Raw genomic sequence first — 18,572 nt, 5'->3', positions numbered from 1 at the left:
CTGGACTTTCTGGACAACTGGAAAATCCAGTTGCCTCTTGAAAATACATATATGCAGTATATGTATTTTCTCCATGCAGCATATCTTGAAAAAGAAGATGTTTGATGCATAAGGAAAAAGGTGACTGAGAAGCAGAAAACTCCTCCTTCTGTAAATCTGTCATCAGTGTTGCAGAATAAAAGAAAATACACTTTCTATCCCTTTGCATAACCTAACAACCTAATGATGCAGAATGTGGGTCACTTTCATTTTATTTTTACCGCAGAGGTTTTGTTTGGGAAGCCTGATAAAATGACATATTTTAGCTTCAGTAGACAGCCTACACACCAACACTTCAGAATGATTGCAAACAATTTGCATTTTTTTTGTTGTTTAAAAGGGGGGGTGCTTTGTGCACCTAATTAGTAACAGGATAAGCAATCCCAGGACTGAAGGATGAAATGGCAAGTTGGGAACACATGCTAGAAGAAGTCAGTAGCTGCTGCTCCCAAGAAAACTGCAGGTTTGATCAATGTGGCCATAAGGAGCCATGCTTAGTTCAAAGTCACATTACCTTGTATTTGTGCTGCAGGCTGCAGTGAGGTGTGGAAATGGGCAGCCAAGCTTAATGCTTTTACTGAAGCATTGAGAGCATCTACACATCAGGCTGATGCTAAAACAGGAAAACTCAGGTTATGCTTGCTTGGGCAGCCTGTATGCTAAAATTGGAACAATACCGATCAGATTAGCATGGCACCTATGCAAGAATGATGGTAGAGTTTGGTGGGTGGAACAGTTGGCCTTTTTAGAGGCTTTCCAAGGACTCTGGAAATGAGATACAGGGCAAAGGGGTGAGCCAGCACTAAATCTGACTAATATAATTTTAACAATTAAATGTTATTAAAATTATAAATTAAATCCTGTTTTCTATTCTTCCCTGTGTGTTTCATCATTTGACCACATTAAAACTTCAAAATTTGTTCTTATCCTGTTTCCCCGAAAATAAGACCTCCCCGGATAATAAGCTCAATCAGGCTTTTGAACGCTTGCGCTAAAATAAGCCTCCTCCAAAAATAAGCCCTCCCTGAAAATATTGCAACACAGCATCAGAAGATCTGAACTTTAAAGGGCAAATATGAATGCCACCAAATGACTATTATGATTCTGTTCTCTGTTCTGGTTTTCTTTTTTTAAATCATCAGGAGCATCTTGTTTGGGCTTCTATGTGTGATTTTCTGTGAATTGCACAGAAAACCACACATATAAACCCAAACAAGATGTACCGATCCAGACTACCCTGTTTCTCCGAAAATAAGACCTCCCCGGATAATAAGTCCAATCGGGCTTTTGAGCGCATGTGCTAAAATAAGCCCTCCTCTGAAAATATTGCAACACAACAGTAGCCATGAGGTGACCATGTTCTCCACCTCCTGCACCTTAAAAATAATAGGACCTCCCTGAAAATATGGCCAAGTGCTTATTTGGGGGGGGGGGGTGTTCAAAAAAAATAAGACCCTGTCTTATTTTCTGGAAAACACGGGTGAAACAGAAAGCAGTGTACAAATGTTTAAATTACAACTCAATGGTAGCATTTTGATTGTTCTATACTGAAATCCTAAAGGCAATAGGAGCAAATAAATAAAGACTTTTCCCTTTTTCTAGTTATTTTACAGTCAGTCTCAAAATAGATGCTATATAGTGAGTTTGTCAGTTCTTCCATGCTACACTTAGGATGTGATTGTGGAAATCTACTGAAAACCTAACAATTGGCTGATCAACTTTGGAATGAAATTGTGCAGACATAAATGAGAAATTAAAGACATGAGATTAAAGATAGTGGAGGAAAAGATAGTGAGAAGACTTTTTTCCTCTTTCTTTTAGATGTTTTGTAGTTTTAAATAACCGAAAGGTAGAACATTTAATTGGGTTTCGTGAAGTTCATCTTAACTTATTTCAAGGACCCTTTTTCATGCAAATTATACACCCTTGTTTAAACCAGTCCGACTTCCTTGTGATGAGTCCTATCAAAATTAGCTCACACCTGTCTTTGTATCTTCGAGGAGAATAAATATAAAAATAGAGCTGAATTTCCATTTTTGTATATTCTATTCTTTTCCCCTGCCCAATACAAAAAGAAGAATGTTTAAAAAAATCAGTGCCTCCAGGCTATGATTAAATGAGATTATTAGGGTTGGGTAAATTTTGCTGCATGATTTTAACTGTCAAAGTAGCACCTATTTGCAGTTTGCAAAAGTCTCTGGAGAAATAAACGTATTGGTGTTCAAGCTAGAGAGAAACTGTAGGAAGAGATATTTAATCTTGGCTTTCTTGACATCAGTTTAGCAGTTGGCAGTTTCCAAGTCATTACAGATTTGCCAAAAGTACCATTAGCTTACAATCTGGCTTGAAACTTTTAGGGATTTAATGGGAGGGGTAGGGGGGCGGGTAATAGCTTTTGCAAAAGTTCGTTGGAATTTGAAAGAAAGTGTGTTGCTGAATGCATTAACTTTGAGGAATACTGGTTATTGTTCCTTTATGTTGTTGCCAATTTTTATTTTCTTTAGTCTGTACTCTTATGTTACAAGGCAGATAAACTTTAAGAATTGTTCCTCTTTCTCATTGAATTCATGCTTGCTGACCCATAGCTGCACAATATGATTCATTCTATCCATTCTTTGTCCTTTCCTGGTTGATTAAGAGGATTTTTATTGCCGACTGATTAATCTTGGTGGCTTTGGATGGATATTAGATTTTCTTCTCTCTTGACAAGAAGTTGATGCATTGATGATGAAGCTTCTGTACCAATATACGTCTCCATTGAAAACATAGTTACAGAATGCATTCAATTAATTCATTAATCACAGGTTATGTATGAGAAAATAAGTCTCCAATATATTTTGTCCATTTGCCTCTATTCAAATATTTGAAAATAAAATCAATTGTTCAGAAGATAGATAGATGGATGGATGGATGATAGATGATAGATAGATAGATAGATAGATAGATAGATAGATAGATAGATAGATAGATAGATAGATAGATAGATGATAGATAGATAGATGATAGATAGATTTTAAACAAGAAATTCTTTGTTTGATATTCATATATGTGGATATCCATTTATAGCATATAAATACAATGTAAAAGTTTCCTCCTGTTGAGCTTGGTTTTGCTGTGTATATGAACGTGTCCAGCTCAGGGGTGATATTCCCTACCGGTTGGCAAATGTGAGCGCATGTGCCACCTCCAAGCATGCATGCAGACTTCCATACATGCGTTTTTGGCGAAAAATGGCCTAAATGGGATGCTGTAGAGCTGGGGCAGGTGGGCGGGGCCGCCCACGATTTCCACTACCGGTTTGGCTGAACCAATAGAATACCACCTTTGGTCCTGCTGCTTTCTTTGTGACCGGCACAAAGGTTTTCTTCCCACTCTAGATGTGGTGATATCCTATCCAATTATTAATCAAATCATCGCTTTTCTAGTGTTTCAAGATCAGCCAAAATTGACACGTCCCTACGACTTAAGCTAGGTTTACATAAATGCATTATAAAATATATCAGAAGGTATTACAATGTTAATCCTAGGCATTTACCACTTTGGGAAGTAAAATTCTGAAGAAAGGTAAAGAATGTGCAAAGTTAGGTGCAGGATAGAGTATGCAGTCAAAATCAATGGACTAAATTTGCCCATTGATTTTGGTAGACTGCTTTAACCATGGCCAAGCCTGGATTCAATCTTTCCAACCACAGTGCTATTCCTACAAAATGTAAAATGATTTCTTTCTCACAGACCACATCAAGATTTTGTGTGATTCAGTTCAATTTATTGAATTAATCACAATTGTTCAAATGACAAGCTAAACCAGCGTTCATAGTTTAAAAGTGATCATGGAGAACACAGTACTGTACAAACTACTGTTCTAAAACGAAACAGAACTCTGCTGTACAGACCAATAGAACGTTGTGTAATCCAGAACTGTAGTTGGTGATCTCCCTAATGAAAAACAAAACTTGAAAGAAAATTATCCTGATCCTGATTTGGTGTGCCAGTGAGTTACTTGTTCTACTCCCAACTGTTTTCTGAAATGCAGACAGAAAATTCCCTAGTAAGAATGTTAGCAATGGCAGACAAAGTAGTGATAAACAGCATGCGGTAGCATATTCATTCTTGCTTGTGTCTGAAAATTAGTTTGTGTTTTTCATAGGCTCACAGGACAAAGCTATCCCAGTGGTGGGATTCAAATAATTTAATAACCGGTTCTCTGCCCTAATGATCGGCTGGGTGGGTGTGGCCATTGTGAGTGTGGCCAGGGGGTGTGACAGGTAGCACTCGGCCTCCTGCACCCCCTGGGAGCAAAAATAGGCCATGCCCCCCACACACACACACACTCCATTTTGGGCCTAGTAGGCTTCCCTGCACTTAACCTGGGAGCCAAAATGGGGTGCTGGGGATTCCTGGAAGGGGCGAGGCCAGCCAGCAATTTAACAACTAGCTCGCCCAAACCGGCTGAATCCCACTACTGATCTAGACCAAAGTTTCTTAACCTTGGCCACTTTTAGATATACAGACTTCCAACTCCCAGAATTCCCCCAGTCAGCCATGCTGGCTAGGAAATACTAGGCGTTGGTCATCATTATCACCATCCCAATATGCTTTCTGAATCAAAAATTCTGGATCTTTTTATTCTATAGGTCATGGATTAATTTTCTTCCTTCCTTAGTTTTTTTAAAAATAAGAATAAATTGTAAGGTGCTCCTACCATGTACTCTGCTTGAACAGAGAAAACTAATTTATGCATTTTACCTTACTCTTTTTTCTTCTTAATCTTACGTCAACTCTACAGATGTGAAATTGTCTAGAAATTATTCTAACAACAGAAGTCCAGTGCCAGATATTTATATTTTCATGCACAATTATCTTGGGATCCATTGTTAATTTATTATTTTATTCTCTTTCCCCTTAGATATGATTATCGTGAAATGCTGCACAATGCCACTTTCTGTCTGGTCCCCCGTGGCCGGAGGCTTGGATCCTTCAGGTTCTTGGAGGCCCTACAGGTAAAAACAATGGACATCTTAGCTCTATTTAAGCTTTTTATTTCTCAAGTAAAATTCTGTCTTAGGTAATATTGTGACAGGGAAAGGAAGAGCAGAGCAGAAATTATATTTCAGTGGGATGATTTGCTTTCAGAAATTGTGGGTACTCCAACACTGGAGTTTTTAAAGAAGACATTGAATAGTTATTTGCCTGGAATAGTATTGGGTCTCCTGCTTGAATAAGGGATTTGAGAATGGAATAGAATAGAATAGAATAAATATTGGAGAATGGAATAGAATAGAATAGAACAGAATAGAATAGAATAGAATAGAATAGAATGAGTTGGAAGGGACCTTGGAGGTCTTCTAGTCCAACTTCCTGCTTAGGCAGGAAACCCTACACCACTTCAGACAAGTGGTTATCCAATCTCTTCTTAAAAACTTCCAGTGTTGGAGCATTCACAACTTCTGGAGGCAAGAATAGGGACTTCCAAATCCCGGGCTATGGATCAATACTGGTCCATGGCCTGCTAGGAACTGGGACAACTGGAGGTGAAAAGTGGATGAGCGAATAAAGCTTCATCTGTATTTGCAACACCCCCCCCCCCAAACGCTAGCATCACTGCCTCAGCTCTGAATGGGATAATTCACAGCCGCTCTCTCATAGCTCCCTGCTCACTCCAGCCAATTTACCTCAGGCGACTTATTGTGGGGCAACTCGCCCTGCAGGACAATTCGCCATGAGTGAGATACTGTTATTTCCCCAAGCCAGATGCCAGAGGCAAATGGAACCTCCTCAGTGGTGGGTTCCGGATCCTGTTCCAACCAGTATGGTTGGAACGGGCCTGGCGGCGTCCACATGGACACGTGTGCAGTGCCCTCATGCATCTTAGCACCTCCGCGAGCCTCCACAACACTCCAGCTGCTCAGTGGAGCATCGCACAGGCGCTGTACGCGGAAGCTCTGAAGACTTAAAAGAATGGTAAGGAGCTCGGGCGGGCGGGTGGGCCCTCCGGAGCACTGTACCGGAACGGTATACGGTGCTCTGGGCAGGCTCCGGTACGCCCGTACCGGGGCGTACCGCCTGCAACCCACCACTGAACCTCCTCTTTTCTCTCCCCCCTCCTCCTCCATATATGACAGAAACATGCTTGCACACATATACATGGAGAGAAGAGGATGTGTGGATGCACAAAGAGGGGAGGATGTTTAGATGAGCTCAGCTCTCGCACAAGAACATGAAGAGGGGCGGATGTGTGGATTTGCCCTCCAAGAGAGTGTGCCTCCTCCATTCCTTTCCCCATGTTTTTAGCCGAAGACTGTTGAAGCAGCATCGGAGAATTGAAAGGTTCCAGCTAAAGAGGGGGAGTGGGGCTGGAGGAGGAAGCCATGCATGTAATTGAGTATATTTACCATAACTATTTCCCTGATTGGTGATTAAAAGCAAAACCTCCTGAAAGTTGGAGCTTACTACTGGTTGATCTGAAGAACTTTGGAGAGGCTTGTAAAGAGGAAAAATAAAAAGACACAAGTAAGTGTTAGGTAGGGACGGGGTGGCTCAGTGGCTAAGACACTGAGCTTACCAATCAGAAAAGTCAGCAGTTCAAATCCCTAGCACCACGTAACGGATTGAGCTCCCATTACTTGTCCCAGCTTCTGCCAACCTAGCAGTTCGAAAGCATGTAAAATGCAAGTAGAAAAATAGGGACCACCTTTGGTGGGAAAGTAACAGCATTCTGTGCGCCTTCAGCATTTAGTCATGCCGGCCACATGACTTCCTTCCTTCCTCCCTCCCTCCCTCCCTCCCTCCCTCCCTCCCTCCCTCCTTCCTTCCTTCCTTCCTTCCTTCCTTCCTTCCTTCCTTCTTGCTTTTCCTCTTTACAAGCCTCTCTGAAATTCTTTGGATCAACCAGCAGAAACTTCCAACTTTCAGGAGGGTTTCCTTTTTATTACCCATCCATGAAATAGTTAATATAAATATACTCAATAGTTGCAGAGGGTAAAAGAAGCTCAAGGCAGGGCTCCCACTGATTCTGCATTTATGGTGAGTTGTATGATTATTTAATCATGCATTATAATGTAACAATAATAGGAATAAAGTTCACAATAAATATAATGTACTTGAATCATCTTGAAACCTCCCACCCCTAAGCCCATCTTTGGAAAAAAATGTTTTCCACAAAAAAAAATCAATGGTCTCAAAAAGGTTGGGAACCCCTGGACTAGATGACCTCCAAAGTCCTTTCCAACTCTGTTATTCTGTGCTTCTGCATCCATTCCTCTTCAGGAGAGATTATCAGAGACTCACAGAGAGATTATCAAGAGTTTCTCACCATCAAGAGATTGTTATATTTCCTTAAAGGTGGGTTGACCTAGACCCGTGATGGCTAACCTATGGCACATGTGCCCGAAGTGGTATGCATTGCCATGTCAGCTGGCACACGTGGCGCTACCCGTTCCTCTTCTTGGTTTCTGGCGCTCATGCACGCACGACAATCAGCTGGTTTTTGGCAGGTGCAGCAGTGTCGGAAAATGGAAGAGCTGGTCTTCTAGTTTCCATTGTGCGCATGCGCACCGGCCAGCTGGTCATGCGTGCGTGCGTGCCAGTATCCAGAAGACAAGCTGGCTGATGAGCATACGCACGCCGTAAACCGGAAGTTCATTTCCCAGCATGCACATGCCCACTTGGCAACTTCTCTTCTGGGGCGGATCCCCGACGAGCACGGGCACCCGCTCCCTTTCGGCACTCAGTGCCAAAAATGTTCCCCATCACTTTCCATTGGACAAATAGAGTTAGGAATATTGTTCCAGAGCAAAGATGGTGAAGTTTTTTTGCTGAAAATACATGTCACTTACCATATATTGGCTCTCAGAATCAGAAAACAACATTGACCTATCACAAATTCAGAAGATGTGAAGTTCCACCAAGAGATTTGGATGTTTTGTTTTATTTTATTTTTAACGGAGATGTGCTCATTTGAAGACTTAACACTCTATTTTTTACACTTCCACTGAAGTGAAATGGGAAAACATATTTCAGTTTTTAGCAGTTCAGTCCACGCGGGCTTTGAGGTTTATATGAAGTCACAGGTTTATAATATTAGCCTAGATTTTTTTTCACTGCAGGCTAAATAAGTTTTAAGCGGTAATTTCTGTTTGTTAAGACCTTTTCAGGGGAAAGAAGCTGCAGGACAATTAAAATGATGCAAAATAAAACAAATTATCCACTCCATCCAAGATATATTTGGGAGGATTATCTTGCTGCTATAACTTGACAGTGCAGGGATCCACCAGGACTTTACAAAATAGATCCTGAAAATTACCCAATTCACACAATACTTCTTTTTTCCACACTATCCCTTAACATCTGTTTTCACCCCTGATTCTTAGGACACCTAACCCTAAATCTAGTTTATAACAAATAACAGAATAACAGAGTTGGAAGGGGCCTTGTTGGTCATGACTTCCAGACTGATATAATGAGGATTAAGGAAAATGCTCAAACCCCAGTTAACCTGGCAGCAGATTTAACAAAGTTGGAAGGGACCTTGTAGGTCATCTAGTCCAACCTCCCACCCAAGCAGAAGACCCTATAACATTTCTGACAGATGGTTGTCCAGTCTCTTCTTGAAAGCTTCCAGTGGTGAATCTCCCACAACTTCAGAAGGCAAGTTCGATCGCTTGATTGCTCTCACTGTCAGAAAATTTCTCCCTTTTCCTTGTAAAACTTTTAAAACCAATAAAAATTTGAACAATTAAAAAAAAATTCTCCTTATTTCCAGGTTGAATCTCTCCCTGATAAGTTTCCATCTATTATTTCTTGTCTGGCCTTCAGGTACCTTGGAAAATAGCTAACCCCTTCCACTCTGTGGCAGCCCCTCAAATATTTTAACACTGCTATCATGTCTTCCCTGGTCCTTCTCTTCACTAGTGTAGCCATGCCCAGTTTCTGGAACCGTTCATCGTATGTTTTAGCCACCACTCCCCTAATCATCTTTGTTGCTCTTTGTTGCTTAATTTTCTTTGGCAACAGGATTTTCTCATGGATTTCACTATGGTCCACAAGGAAGTCTGAATAAAAAGCTATTACCTTTGCTATCCTGACAGAAGTCCGAGAGAAAAGATGCCACTATCGCTATCCTAAGTGAATCATTGAGAAGCTATCCCTAAAATCAGTTTTTGGTGCGGAGTCAAAGAAGACCTAGGCCTGACCCTAACACTATTCCTAATCCTGCTTTAATTTTCATTGGCAACAGAATTTTCCTTTGCATTTTCCTGTAGTCCACAAAGAGATCAAAACAAAAGCTGTCATATTTTTTCCTTAGAGCAGGGGTGTCCAAACTTGGGAACTTTAAGACTTGTGGACTTCAACTCTCAGAATTCCCCAGCCAGCCATGCTGACTGGGGAATTCTGGTAGTTGAAGTCCACAAGTCTTAAAGTTCCCAAGTTTGGACACCCCTGCCTTAGAGTATCTCTAAGAGTCTATCTCCAACATCAGTTCTTGTCTCTGATTCCAAGCAAACCTAACCCTAACCCTAACCTTAACACCTACCCTACCCCTAACACTACTTTTCTTTTCATTGTCAATCATATTTTCCTAGGTAATTTACTCTGCTCCACAAAAAAGTCCAAACGAAAAGCTGTAACCTTCAGTATCCTTAGAGAATTTCTAAGAATCTATCCCAGACATCAGTTTTTGCTCTTTTCTCCTAAGGAGACCTAACCCTGACCCTAATTTCAATTGGCAATGGCAATTCACAGTCAGATTTTCCCATGTATTTTATTGTGGTCCACACACACATTTGAACAAAAAGCTGTTCACTTTCTCTTTCATTAGAGAATCTCTAAGAATCTAGCATTAGTTTTCAGCCCTAACTACAAAGAGATCTAACCCTAACTCAAACCTAACCCTAGTTTCATTTTCATTGGCCATGGGGTTTTCCCAATGCATTTTACTGTGGTCCACACACAGGTCTAAATGAAAAGCTGTCACGTTTCCTTTCATTAAAGGTAAAGGTGCTTGTCATTCCCGAATCTAGGGGGTGGTGCTCATTTCTGTTTCAAAGCCGAAGAGACAGCGCTGTCCAAGGACGTCTCCGTGGTCATGTGGCCAGCATGACTAAACGCCGAAGGCACACGGAACACTGTTACCTTCCCACAAAATGTGGTTCCTATTTTTTCTACTTGCATTTCTACGTGCTTTCAAACTGCTAGGTTGGCAGAAGCTGGGACAAGTAACAGGAGCTCACTCTGTTATGCGGTGCTAGGGATTCGAACCGCCGAACAGCTGACTTTTCTGGTCGACAAGCTCAGCGTGTTAGCCACTGAGCCACTGTGCCCCCTTCCCTTTCATTAAAGAACCTTTAAGAATTTATCCCTATCATCAATTTTCATCCCTGACTCCAAGGGGACCTACACCTATATCCCTAATGCTTAACATATTTTCATTTTCATTGGCAATGCCATTTTCCCAGCTGGCAGTCAGAAAGCATGATGAAAATAATTTAATTTCATAACATATAGACAGATTTAACCATAGTTTCAATTGGGAAAATGTGACCCTCCTAGACCAGGCCAAATCTGAAAATGCCAGGGAATTTCTAGAAGCCTGGCACTCTGACAAATCAGACATCAACAGACACATAGACATTAACATGTATAGACTATGCAAAAGAGACAATCAACCAGCCCCAAAGAGAAAAAGACTCCAGTTCCCTCCACCAGTAATCAGCACTCAGATTCAGCATAAAAAACTCCAGACCAACAATCAAGTTAGCAATACCCCCAATCAAGAAACTGCCGAAGAGTAAACAGCCCAACCAAAATATCTCTGAGACTGCCTCCACCCACACAGACAGGCAAGGCACCAGAATATAAACTGACATGTTACCTAGTTAGGGTAATGAAATGTCTGCACGAAAACCAGCAAGCTCAGAGAGCACCAAGGACCTCTCATTTCAACCCTCAGCTACAAATATTCTCTTTTAATAGGACCCAGATTGTTGCGGGCAATAGGCTGACTCTGTAAACTGCTTAGAAAGGGCTGCGAAATACTGTGAAACGGTAAATTACCCCTAGTTGTTCTTTTCATTGAACTAGAGTAGGAGTCGACAAGCTTAAACACTCAAAGAGACACAAAGGTTCTAAACAGAACACACACACACCCTTCAGTTCTGGAGCCAACCAGAAGTCTAGTTCCCCCGCCATAGAGTCTCCTCCTAGCGTGGCATCCTTTTTCCTCTACCTGTCCTAACCGAAAGCCCTGTCAATTGTGAATCCACAGCAGAGGGATGAAAGAGCCACATATGGCTCCAGAGCCGCAGGTTGCTGAAACCTGAACTAGACCTACCCAATTCCTGCAACTGAACCTTGAAACTGTCCATTCCTTATATATTTTTTTAATACAGGCTGCCTGTATTCCTGTGATGCTCAGCAATGGATGGGAACTTCCGTTCTCCGAGGTGATTAATTGGAATCAAGCTGCCGTCATAGGAGATGAGAGATTGTTATTGCAGGTAAGAGGTGGATGAATGGCGGGAAAACAGTGGCCTTCATCGAATGAATGGACAACAGCAGCCATCTTCTCTACTTTCAGGAAAGATATATCCCAAAGGTCATGGCCATAAAAGAGATTTTTATCGGCCAGGCTTTGTCTGTGTCATTGCGAATATTAACTCATTTAATAAAGCATTATTCACTTTCTGACATGAAGGTCATTCCATCTTCCAAATGTCGGGGTTAAAAATGTAGCAGCATCTGATTTTTTTTTCATATAGGTGCGTGGAAGAACTCAAGTTGAAAGCTCTTGCCATGCAAATGTGATTTGCAGTGTCAAAATATTTTTAATTCTGATACTTCTCATCCTAAATCAGGGATGGGACAACCTACATATTACTCTCACATGTGTTTATCTGCAATTCTCAGCTCTTTCTAAATTCAGCTTGTAAATATTAAAAAGCACTCAAGATACATATTTAAACTTCATATTTTACTGTTGAAATATCTACGGTATTTTATGAGCCTTTACAATGTTACAGAAGATATAAATTGCTTTGAGCCATGAAATTTGAAAAGTGCGACATTAGGTAGATAACTAAGTTCTGATCCATATTTGATTGATTGATTGATCACATATATATGGCTGCCCATCTCACAGGAATGACTCTGGTGTAATATTAATCCAGGAGATGTAGATTACCCTATTACATATAGGTAAAGGTAAAATTTCCCCTTGCACATATGTGCTAGTTGTTCTCGACTATAGGGGGCGGTGCTCATCTCTGTTTCAAAGCCGAAGAGCCAGCGCTGTCCGAAGATGTCTCCATGGTCATGTGACCAGCATGACTAAACACCGAAAGCGCACAGAACACTGTTACCTTCCCACCAAAGTGGTTCCTATTTTTCTACTCACATTTTTACATCCTTTCAAACTGCTAGGTTGGCAGAAGCTGGGACAAGTAACAGGAGCTCACTCCTTTACGCGGCACTAGGGATTTGAACTGCCGACCTTTCTGATCGACAAGCTCGGCGTCTTAGCCACTGAGCCACTGCGAAGTGTACAAAAATCAAGATTCTCAGTTATTTCTATGAGACTTTTCCTGTCTCTTTTCTCTTTCTCTTAATTTCGCCTTCCACTTCCAGATACTTTCAAGATACACTTAAGGGCTTGGAAAGCCTTCCTTGCTTTAAGAAGAGTCATAGACATTACAGCGGAAGGCGCCAGATTGGGAAAGCAAATACAATTTATATGGTTCAATCCCATGAAAAGCAGAATGATGGATGTGACCCTTGCATGCAATAAAGAGGGAAGAGTAACTCCCTTGTTCAAGTCAACCTCTGTCATAGTTTTCTTGGGAGAAAAACAGAGACTGTTTCACTTCCTTTCATTGTGTTTTATAACGACTCTGCATCTAATAAAAGAACCCAAATTACTGGATTATTCCAGGATATTGTTCTCTCCCAATCCTTGCAACTATCTACTTTGAAGAATTTGGTGCTAATCTCATCCTTTCAACACTTAAGTAGAAATGAAAAAAAAACGGCCCAAATCACTACTTTACACTAATAAGAGTCCGGTTATTGGGTCTTTTTTATAAGTACTCCTCAATTTACAAGCATTAGTTTAGTGACCATTCAAATGACACTGAAAAAGGCAACTGGTGACCAGTCCTCACACTTAAAGATTGTCGCAGCATCCCCATGATCACATGACCAAAATTTGGCAACCACCATGTATTTTCAGGAGTTGCAGCAGACAAGGGCCATGTGATCAACATTTGTTCATAAAATGATGTGGCTATTTCAACAGTAAAGTATGCCGTTTAAATATGTATCGTGAGTGCTTTTTAATATTTAAAAGCTGAATTCAGAAAAAGCTCAGAATTATAGATAAACACGTATGACAGTCATATGTTGTTGTTAGTTGCGAAGTTGTATCCGACCCATAGTGACCCCATGGACAACGTTCCTCCAGGTCTTCCTGTCCTCTACCATCCTCTAGAGTCCATTTAAGCTCACCTACTGCTTCGGTGACTCCATCCAGCCACCTCATTCTCTGCCGTCCCCTTCTTCTTTTGCCCTCAATTTTTCCCAGCATTAGGCTCTTCTCCAGTGAGTCCTTCCTTCTCATTAGGTGGCCAAAGTATTTGAGTTTCATCTTCAGGATCTGGCCTTTTAAAGAGCAGTCAGGGTTGATCTCCTCTAGGACTGACCAGTTTGCCTTGCAGTCCAAGCGACTCACAGGAGTCTTCTCCAACACCATAGTTCAAAGGCTTCAATTCTTTGGTGCTCAGCCTTTCTTATGGTCTAATTTTCACAGCCATCCATTGCAACTGGGAAAGCCATAGCCTTGACTATGTGCACTTTTGTTGGCAGGGTAATGCCTCTGCTTTTTAGTGTGCTGTCCAGATTTGCCATAGCTTTCCTCCCTAGGAACAAGCATCTTTTAATATTTTGGCTGTAGTCCCCATCTGCAGTGATCTTGGAGCCCAGGAAAATAAAATCTGTCACTACCTCCATTTCTTCCCCATATAGGTTGCTCCAAACCCTGATTTATGATGAGAAGTATCAGAATTATAAATATTTTGCTTGCCAATATTCTGACAAGCAAAGACGATAGGGGAAGCTGAAGTTACCAAATGACCGTGTGATTCCCTTAACAACTTAGTGATTTGCTTAACAACCACGGTGAAAAAGTCACAAACTTCGGCGCGACTCACCTAACAATTGTGTTGCTAAGCAAAGGAAATTCTGGTTCTAACTGTGGTCCCAAGGCAAGAGTTACTTGTGCGTCTACCAGTGACAAAACGCTCATCTGTGGAAAGTCATTTCTGGCTTCAGCCCTCTGCTTTTCTTGAAACAGTACTTCTGGATTCAAAGCTACTCTCCAATTTGCTAGATACAGGGAGGAGAGCAGAGAGGGGAGATGCCTCTGAGACCCTTTTAGTGGGAGACTTCAAGGAATCAACCTGGATTCCTTTTCATGCAAGAAACATGTCATACTGCCACGCGTGCGACCAACATATTTAAATCTGGCAAAAATCTACGCCCTGCCTGACTGACGTATTTAGCTGCCGAAGGTAAGAGAGGAGAAGGCTGTGCAGCATTCCAAATATCTGTGAATGTCCCTTCCTTCCCCAGAGTGCATTAATATTCTGATCTTTGTTGTTTCCTGTAATGCAGAATTGATTATCTTCACAGCTGCTTCCCTTACTAGAACAGCTACTATACTATTATTAACAATGTTTTTTAAAGAGTTGGCATGAAGCCCAAATGTCTGCTTTGGGAAATGTTTTTGTTGCATTACAGTTTTTCATTTCCCAGTTTAGATGCACTCGGATGTTTTTATTTACATATTCTCTATACTGTCAGGCTGCTCCAGCTACAGACAGGCTGAAGCCAATGTTGTCATTTTAAGCACCACTTTTCTCCTTCCTTGTTTATGGTATCGGTGGCCTGCTATTCGAGCATCATCCCGTCCTAATAATTCTGTTGTATTCGTGTGCAGATCAGCCTCAACTCATTGCTGCCCACAGCCATCTTATAAGCCAGGTGTGTCAAACCTGCAGCCTGAGGGCTGGATGCGTCAGGGTTCCAAATAGCATCCGAAAGTAAATCAGAGTCTAAGGCAAAGTATTGCTCAAAGTTCCAATTTATTAAGAGAGCCATGTTGGCACATCTGGGAAAACCCGAATCTGAAAGCCGCACCCGTTTTATGATTTTTTTCCCGCACAGTTATTAGTCATATCACTGCAGTTGTGAAGTGATCTTGTGATCATTAAACAAATCCAACTTCCCCCATTGGCTTTGCTCATCGGAAGCCAACTGAGAAGGTCGCAAATGGCAGTCATGTTTCCCCCAGGAAACTTCAATCGTTGTAAATACATGCTGGTAGCCCCAAGTGCCCCAGTTTTGATCATGTGACTATCGGGATGCTGCTGTACGTGTGAGGACTGGTCATAAGTCAATACTGTTGCAGTTTTGAACAGTCGCTAAACAAATGGCTATAATTTGAGAACTACCTGCATTCTAAGATTGGCTCCCATCACCTCGCCACAAAACTTTGAAGATATCAATCGCTCTGTTTCACCCACTGTTCTTTTCATACGCAGAAACAGATCAAAAGATTTATCTCCAAAGATTTGCAGAAAAACAATGAAATGCAGTCAATTAGACATATTGCAAACCTTTTTTATTTATTAGTGCTCCCCCCACCTCTCAACTCCGATGGACATAAAGTAAATGATTGCCTAAAATGTAAATGTTGCCAAAATCTACCTGAAAAAATCCATACATCCATGTCAATTTATAAAATTCACAAGATTTCTTTGCTAGCAACTTAAGAGTTGCAAAACCAATTAAATAGGCTGATTTTTTTTTTTAAAAAAAGCTGTAATTCTGAATGGCCTAAGTAATGAATAGTCCCCATTGAAAAGGTAAGGTGTTAGGAACAAATGTGTAATATAGCATAGTTAAAAGGTTTATTGTCTTATGTCATATGATGTAGGCTTTTAAAAAGGTAGCTAACCTATTGTAATCTTAATCAGTAAATGGGATATTTCTTTTCTTAATAATAATAATAATAATAAAGAATTTTATTTCCATATTTCCTACTTTTCTTCCTTACGTAGCCTCTCTTTCTCTCAGTGCTCACTCCTGTAAAATAAATGTTCAATCAAAAACCACCTAGTGAGCTTCAGGTTTAAATTCAGGATTTGAACTATGCTTTTGATTTTCCAGTCCTGGAATGAGAGTTAAGTCTTTCCAGTCCTGGAATGAGAGTTAATCATGATGGTTCCCCAGCTGTATTAGAGTATGAACACATTTATCCTACAATTCATCCCACACTATTTAATTAATTATTTTATTTCTTAAGCTAAGCCTACCTCGCTAAAGACCTCTCGCGCTCTTTCGAGAAAATGTAAAGCCAACCTTACAACTAGAAATACCGTGTTTCCCTGAAAATAAGATAGGGTCTTATTTTCTTTTGACTCCCAAAATAAGCACTTGGCCTTATTTTCAGGGAGGTCTTATTATTTTTGAGGTGCAGGAGGCAGCGAGCGTGGTCACCTCATGGCTGCTGCTGTGTTGCAATATTTTTGGGGAGGGCTTATTTTAGTGCATGCGCTCAAAAGCCCGACTGGGTTTATTATTCAGGGAGGGCTTATTTTCGGGAAAACAGAGTACTAAAAAGCTCCAATGTGAAAGAGTTAAAATGAATAACGCAAAGCCGGTTTTGGATATTTTAGGCTTCAAGTGTAATGCAGAATGCATCCCAAAGAACTTAGACTAGACCTTGAGTCTCCGTTCATTATCTCAGTCTCAGGTTACATGGAAAAGGTGTTTTCAAGAGGTCTGGACCTAAGCCATATAAAGTTTTAACAATAATGACCATCAGTTTCCATTTCACTCAGGGGAAAAAAAATTGGCAGGCAGTACAGTGCATTTAGCCCAAGTATAATATGGCTTTTTGTTAAGCAGCGTGGTGGCCTAGAGGTGGAACTCTTGCCTCACAATCAGGAGGCTGTGAGCTCAATCCTAGCTAGCAGCAGATATTTCTCTCTATGGGCACAAAGAGAAAATATTTGCTGTGCTCTCCATATAGGCATCAGGAAGGGCATCCGGCCAGTAAATACTCAGCTCCATTCAGTCGCCACTACTCCTTCCCAATGCAAGGGATTACAGGGTCATTAAAAGAAAAAAAATGTTTCCTTCAGTTCTTTAGGAATCCAACTGTGCTGTGTTCTCTGCTAGACAGAACCAGTTTATGTAATGTGCCTTACCCTTAATGGCTCATCAATATTCATCATCAATCATTTTAAGGATATTTCCCATTCAGGAAAGAGTGTCCTAGCTCTGCTTTAGAAAACCAGAAAGGGATCCCCATCCAGTATCATTTTCCATACTGTTGTTTTGAGGAGAGACTAACTCCATTTAAAATCAAGAGAGCCACAACTTCTCCAGAATTCTGATCCCTTAAATTGACTACCACCATCATGGCTGGATTCAGTTTCAATTTATTATCAGCATCTAGGTAATTGTTAAGTATAGTCATGTTATAGAAAAATGCATTTGGTTCCAGCAGAATATTGATAGCTCTAAATCTCCCAATGTTCTTTCTCATTGATTCCATGTTGTTGTTGTTAGTTGCAAAGTCATGTCCGATCCATCACGACCCCATGGATAACATTCCTCCAGGCCTTCCTGTCCTCTACCATCGTCTGGAGTTCATTTAAGCTCATGCCTACTGCTTTCGTGACTCCATCCAGCCACCTCATTCTCTGTCGTCCCCTTCTTCTTTTGCCCTCAATCGTTCCCAGCATTAGGCTCTTCTCCAGTGAGTCTTTCCTTCTCATTAAGTGGCCAAAGTATTTGAGTTTCATCTTTAGGATCTGGCCTTCTAAAGAGCAGTCAGGGTTGATCTCCTCTAGGACTGTCCGGTTTGATCGCCTTGCAGTCCAAGGGACTCTCAGGAGTCTTTTCCAGCACCATAGTTCAAACGCCTCCATTCTTTGGCACTCAGCCTTTCTTATGGTCCAACTTTCACAGCCGTACATTGCAACTGGGAAAACCATAGCCTTGACTATATGCACTTTTGATTCCATGTACATACTTAAAAATGGTGAAGACAGAACGGACTCAATCCTTTATTTAAATGACTCCATCCACTCAACTGTTTCTGTTTTAAGAAAGTTAAACCATCTGAAATCTTCCTTCTAGATTTGTCGTATAATGCATAAAGATATCATGATATCAAAAGATTTGAACCTTAGGGAAAACAACCCTTTCCCTGACAACCTCCAGATAAAGATCATCGCGAGAAAAGCCAGTGAAATCTCACCCCTGTAATCTCCTTTACAACTGCTGGAATGGGTTAAGATTTTGCAGCAGAATTACAGTGAGGACTTTGCAAACGTCTCCTACTATTCATCACCAGTTGCCACGTTACATGAACCCAGCAACCTAAGTTTAATGTTAACTGAGATTAACAAGGAGATGCCATAAAAAGTTACCTAAAGAGATAAAATCAAAAATAAGTGAACTTGAGACTGATT

At 41.0% G+C, this 18,572-nt stretch overlaps 1 protein-coding gene across 1 annotated transcript in view; it reads left to right on the top strand.

Annotated features, from left to right (window-relative positions):
• Nucleotides 1–18,572, top strand: part of EXT1 (exostosin glycosyltransferase 1) — a 333,345-nt gene that overhangs the window by 272,157 nt on the left and 42,616 nt on the right. Inside the window, exons 2-3 of the mRNA XM_081952824.1 lie at nucleotides 4,946–5,039; nucleotides 11,427–11,534. Of these exons, the coding sequence (XP_081808950.1) occupies nucleotides 4,946–5,039; nucleotides 11,427–11,534 (202 nt within the window). The remainder of the gene's footprint in view (nucleotides 1–4,945; nucleotides 5,040–11,426; nucleotides 11,535–18,572) is intronic.

This window comes from Natrix helvetica (genome assembly GCF_964273705.1).
Source record: "Natrix helvetica genome assembly, chromosome: 4".
Classification (NCBI taxonomy): domain Eukaryota; kingdom Metazoa; phylum Chordata; class Lepidosauria; order Squamata; family Natricidae; genus Natrix; species Natrix helvetica.
Note: the sequence above shows the minus strand (reverse complement) of the source record. Positions and strands in the feature narration are given on the sequence as shown.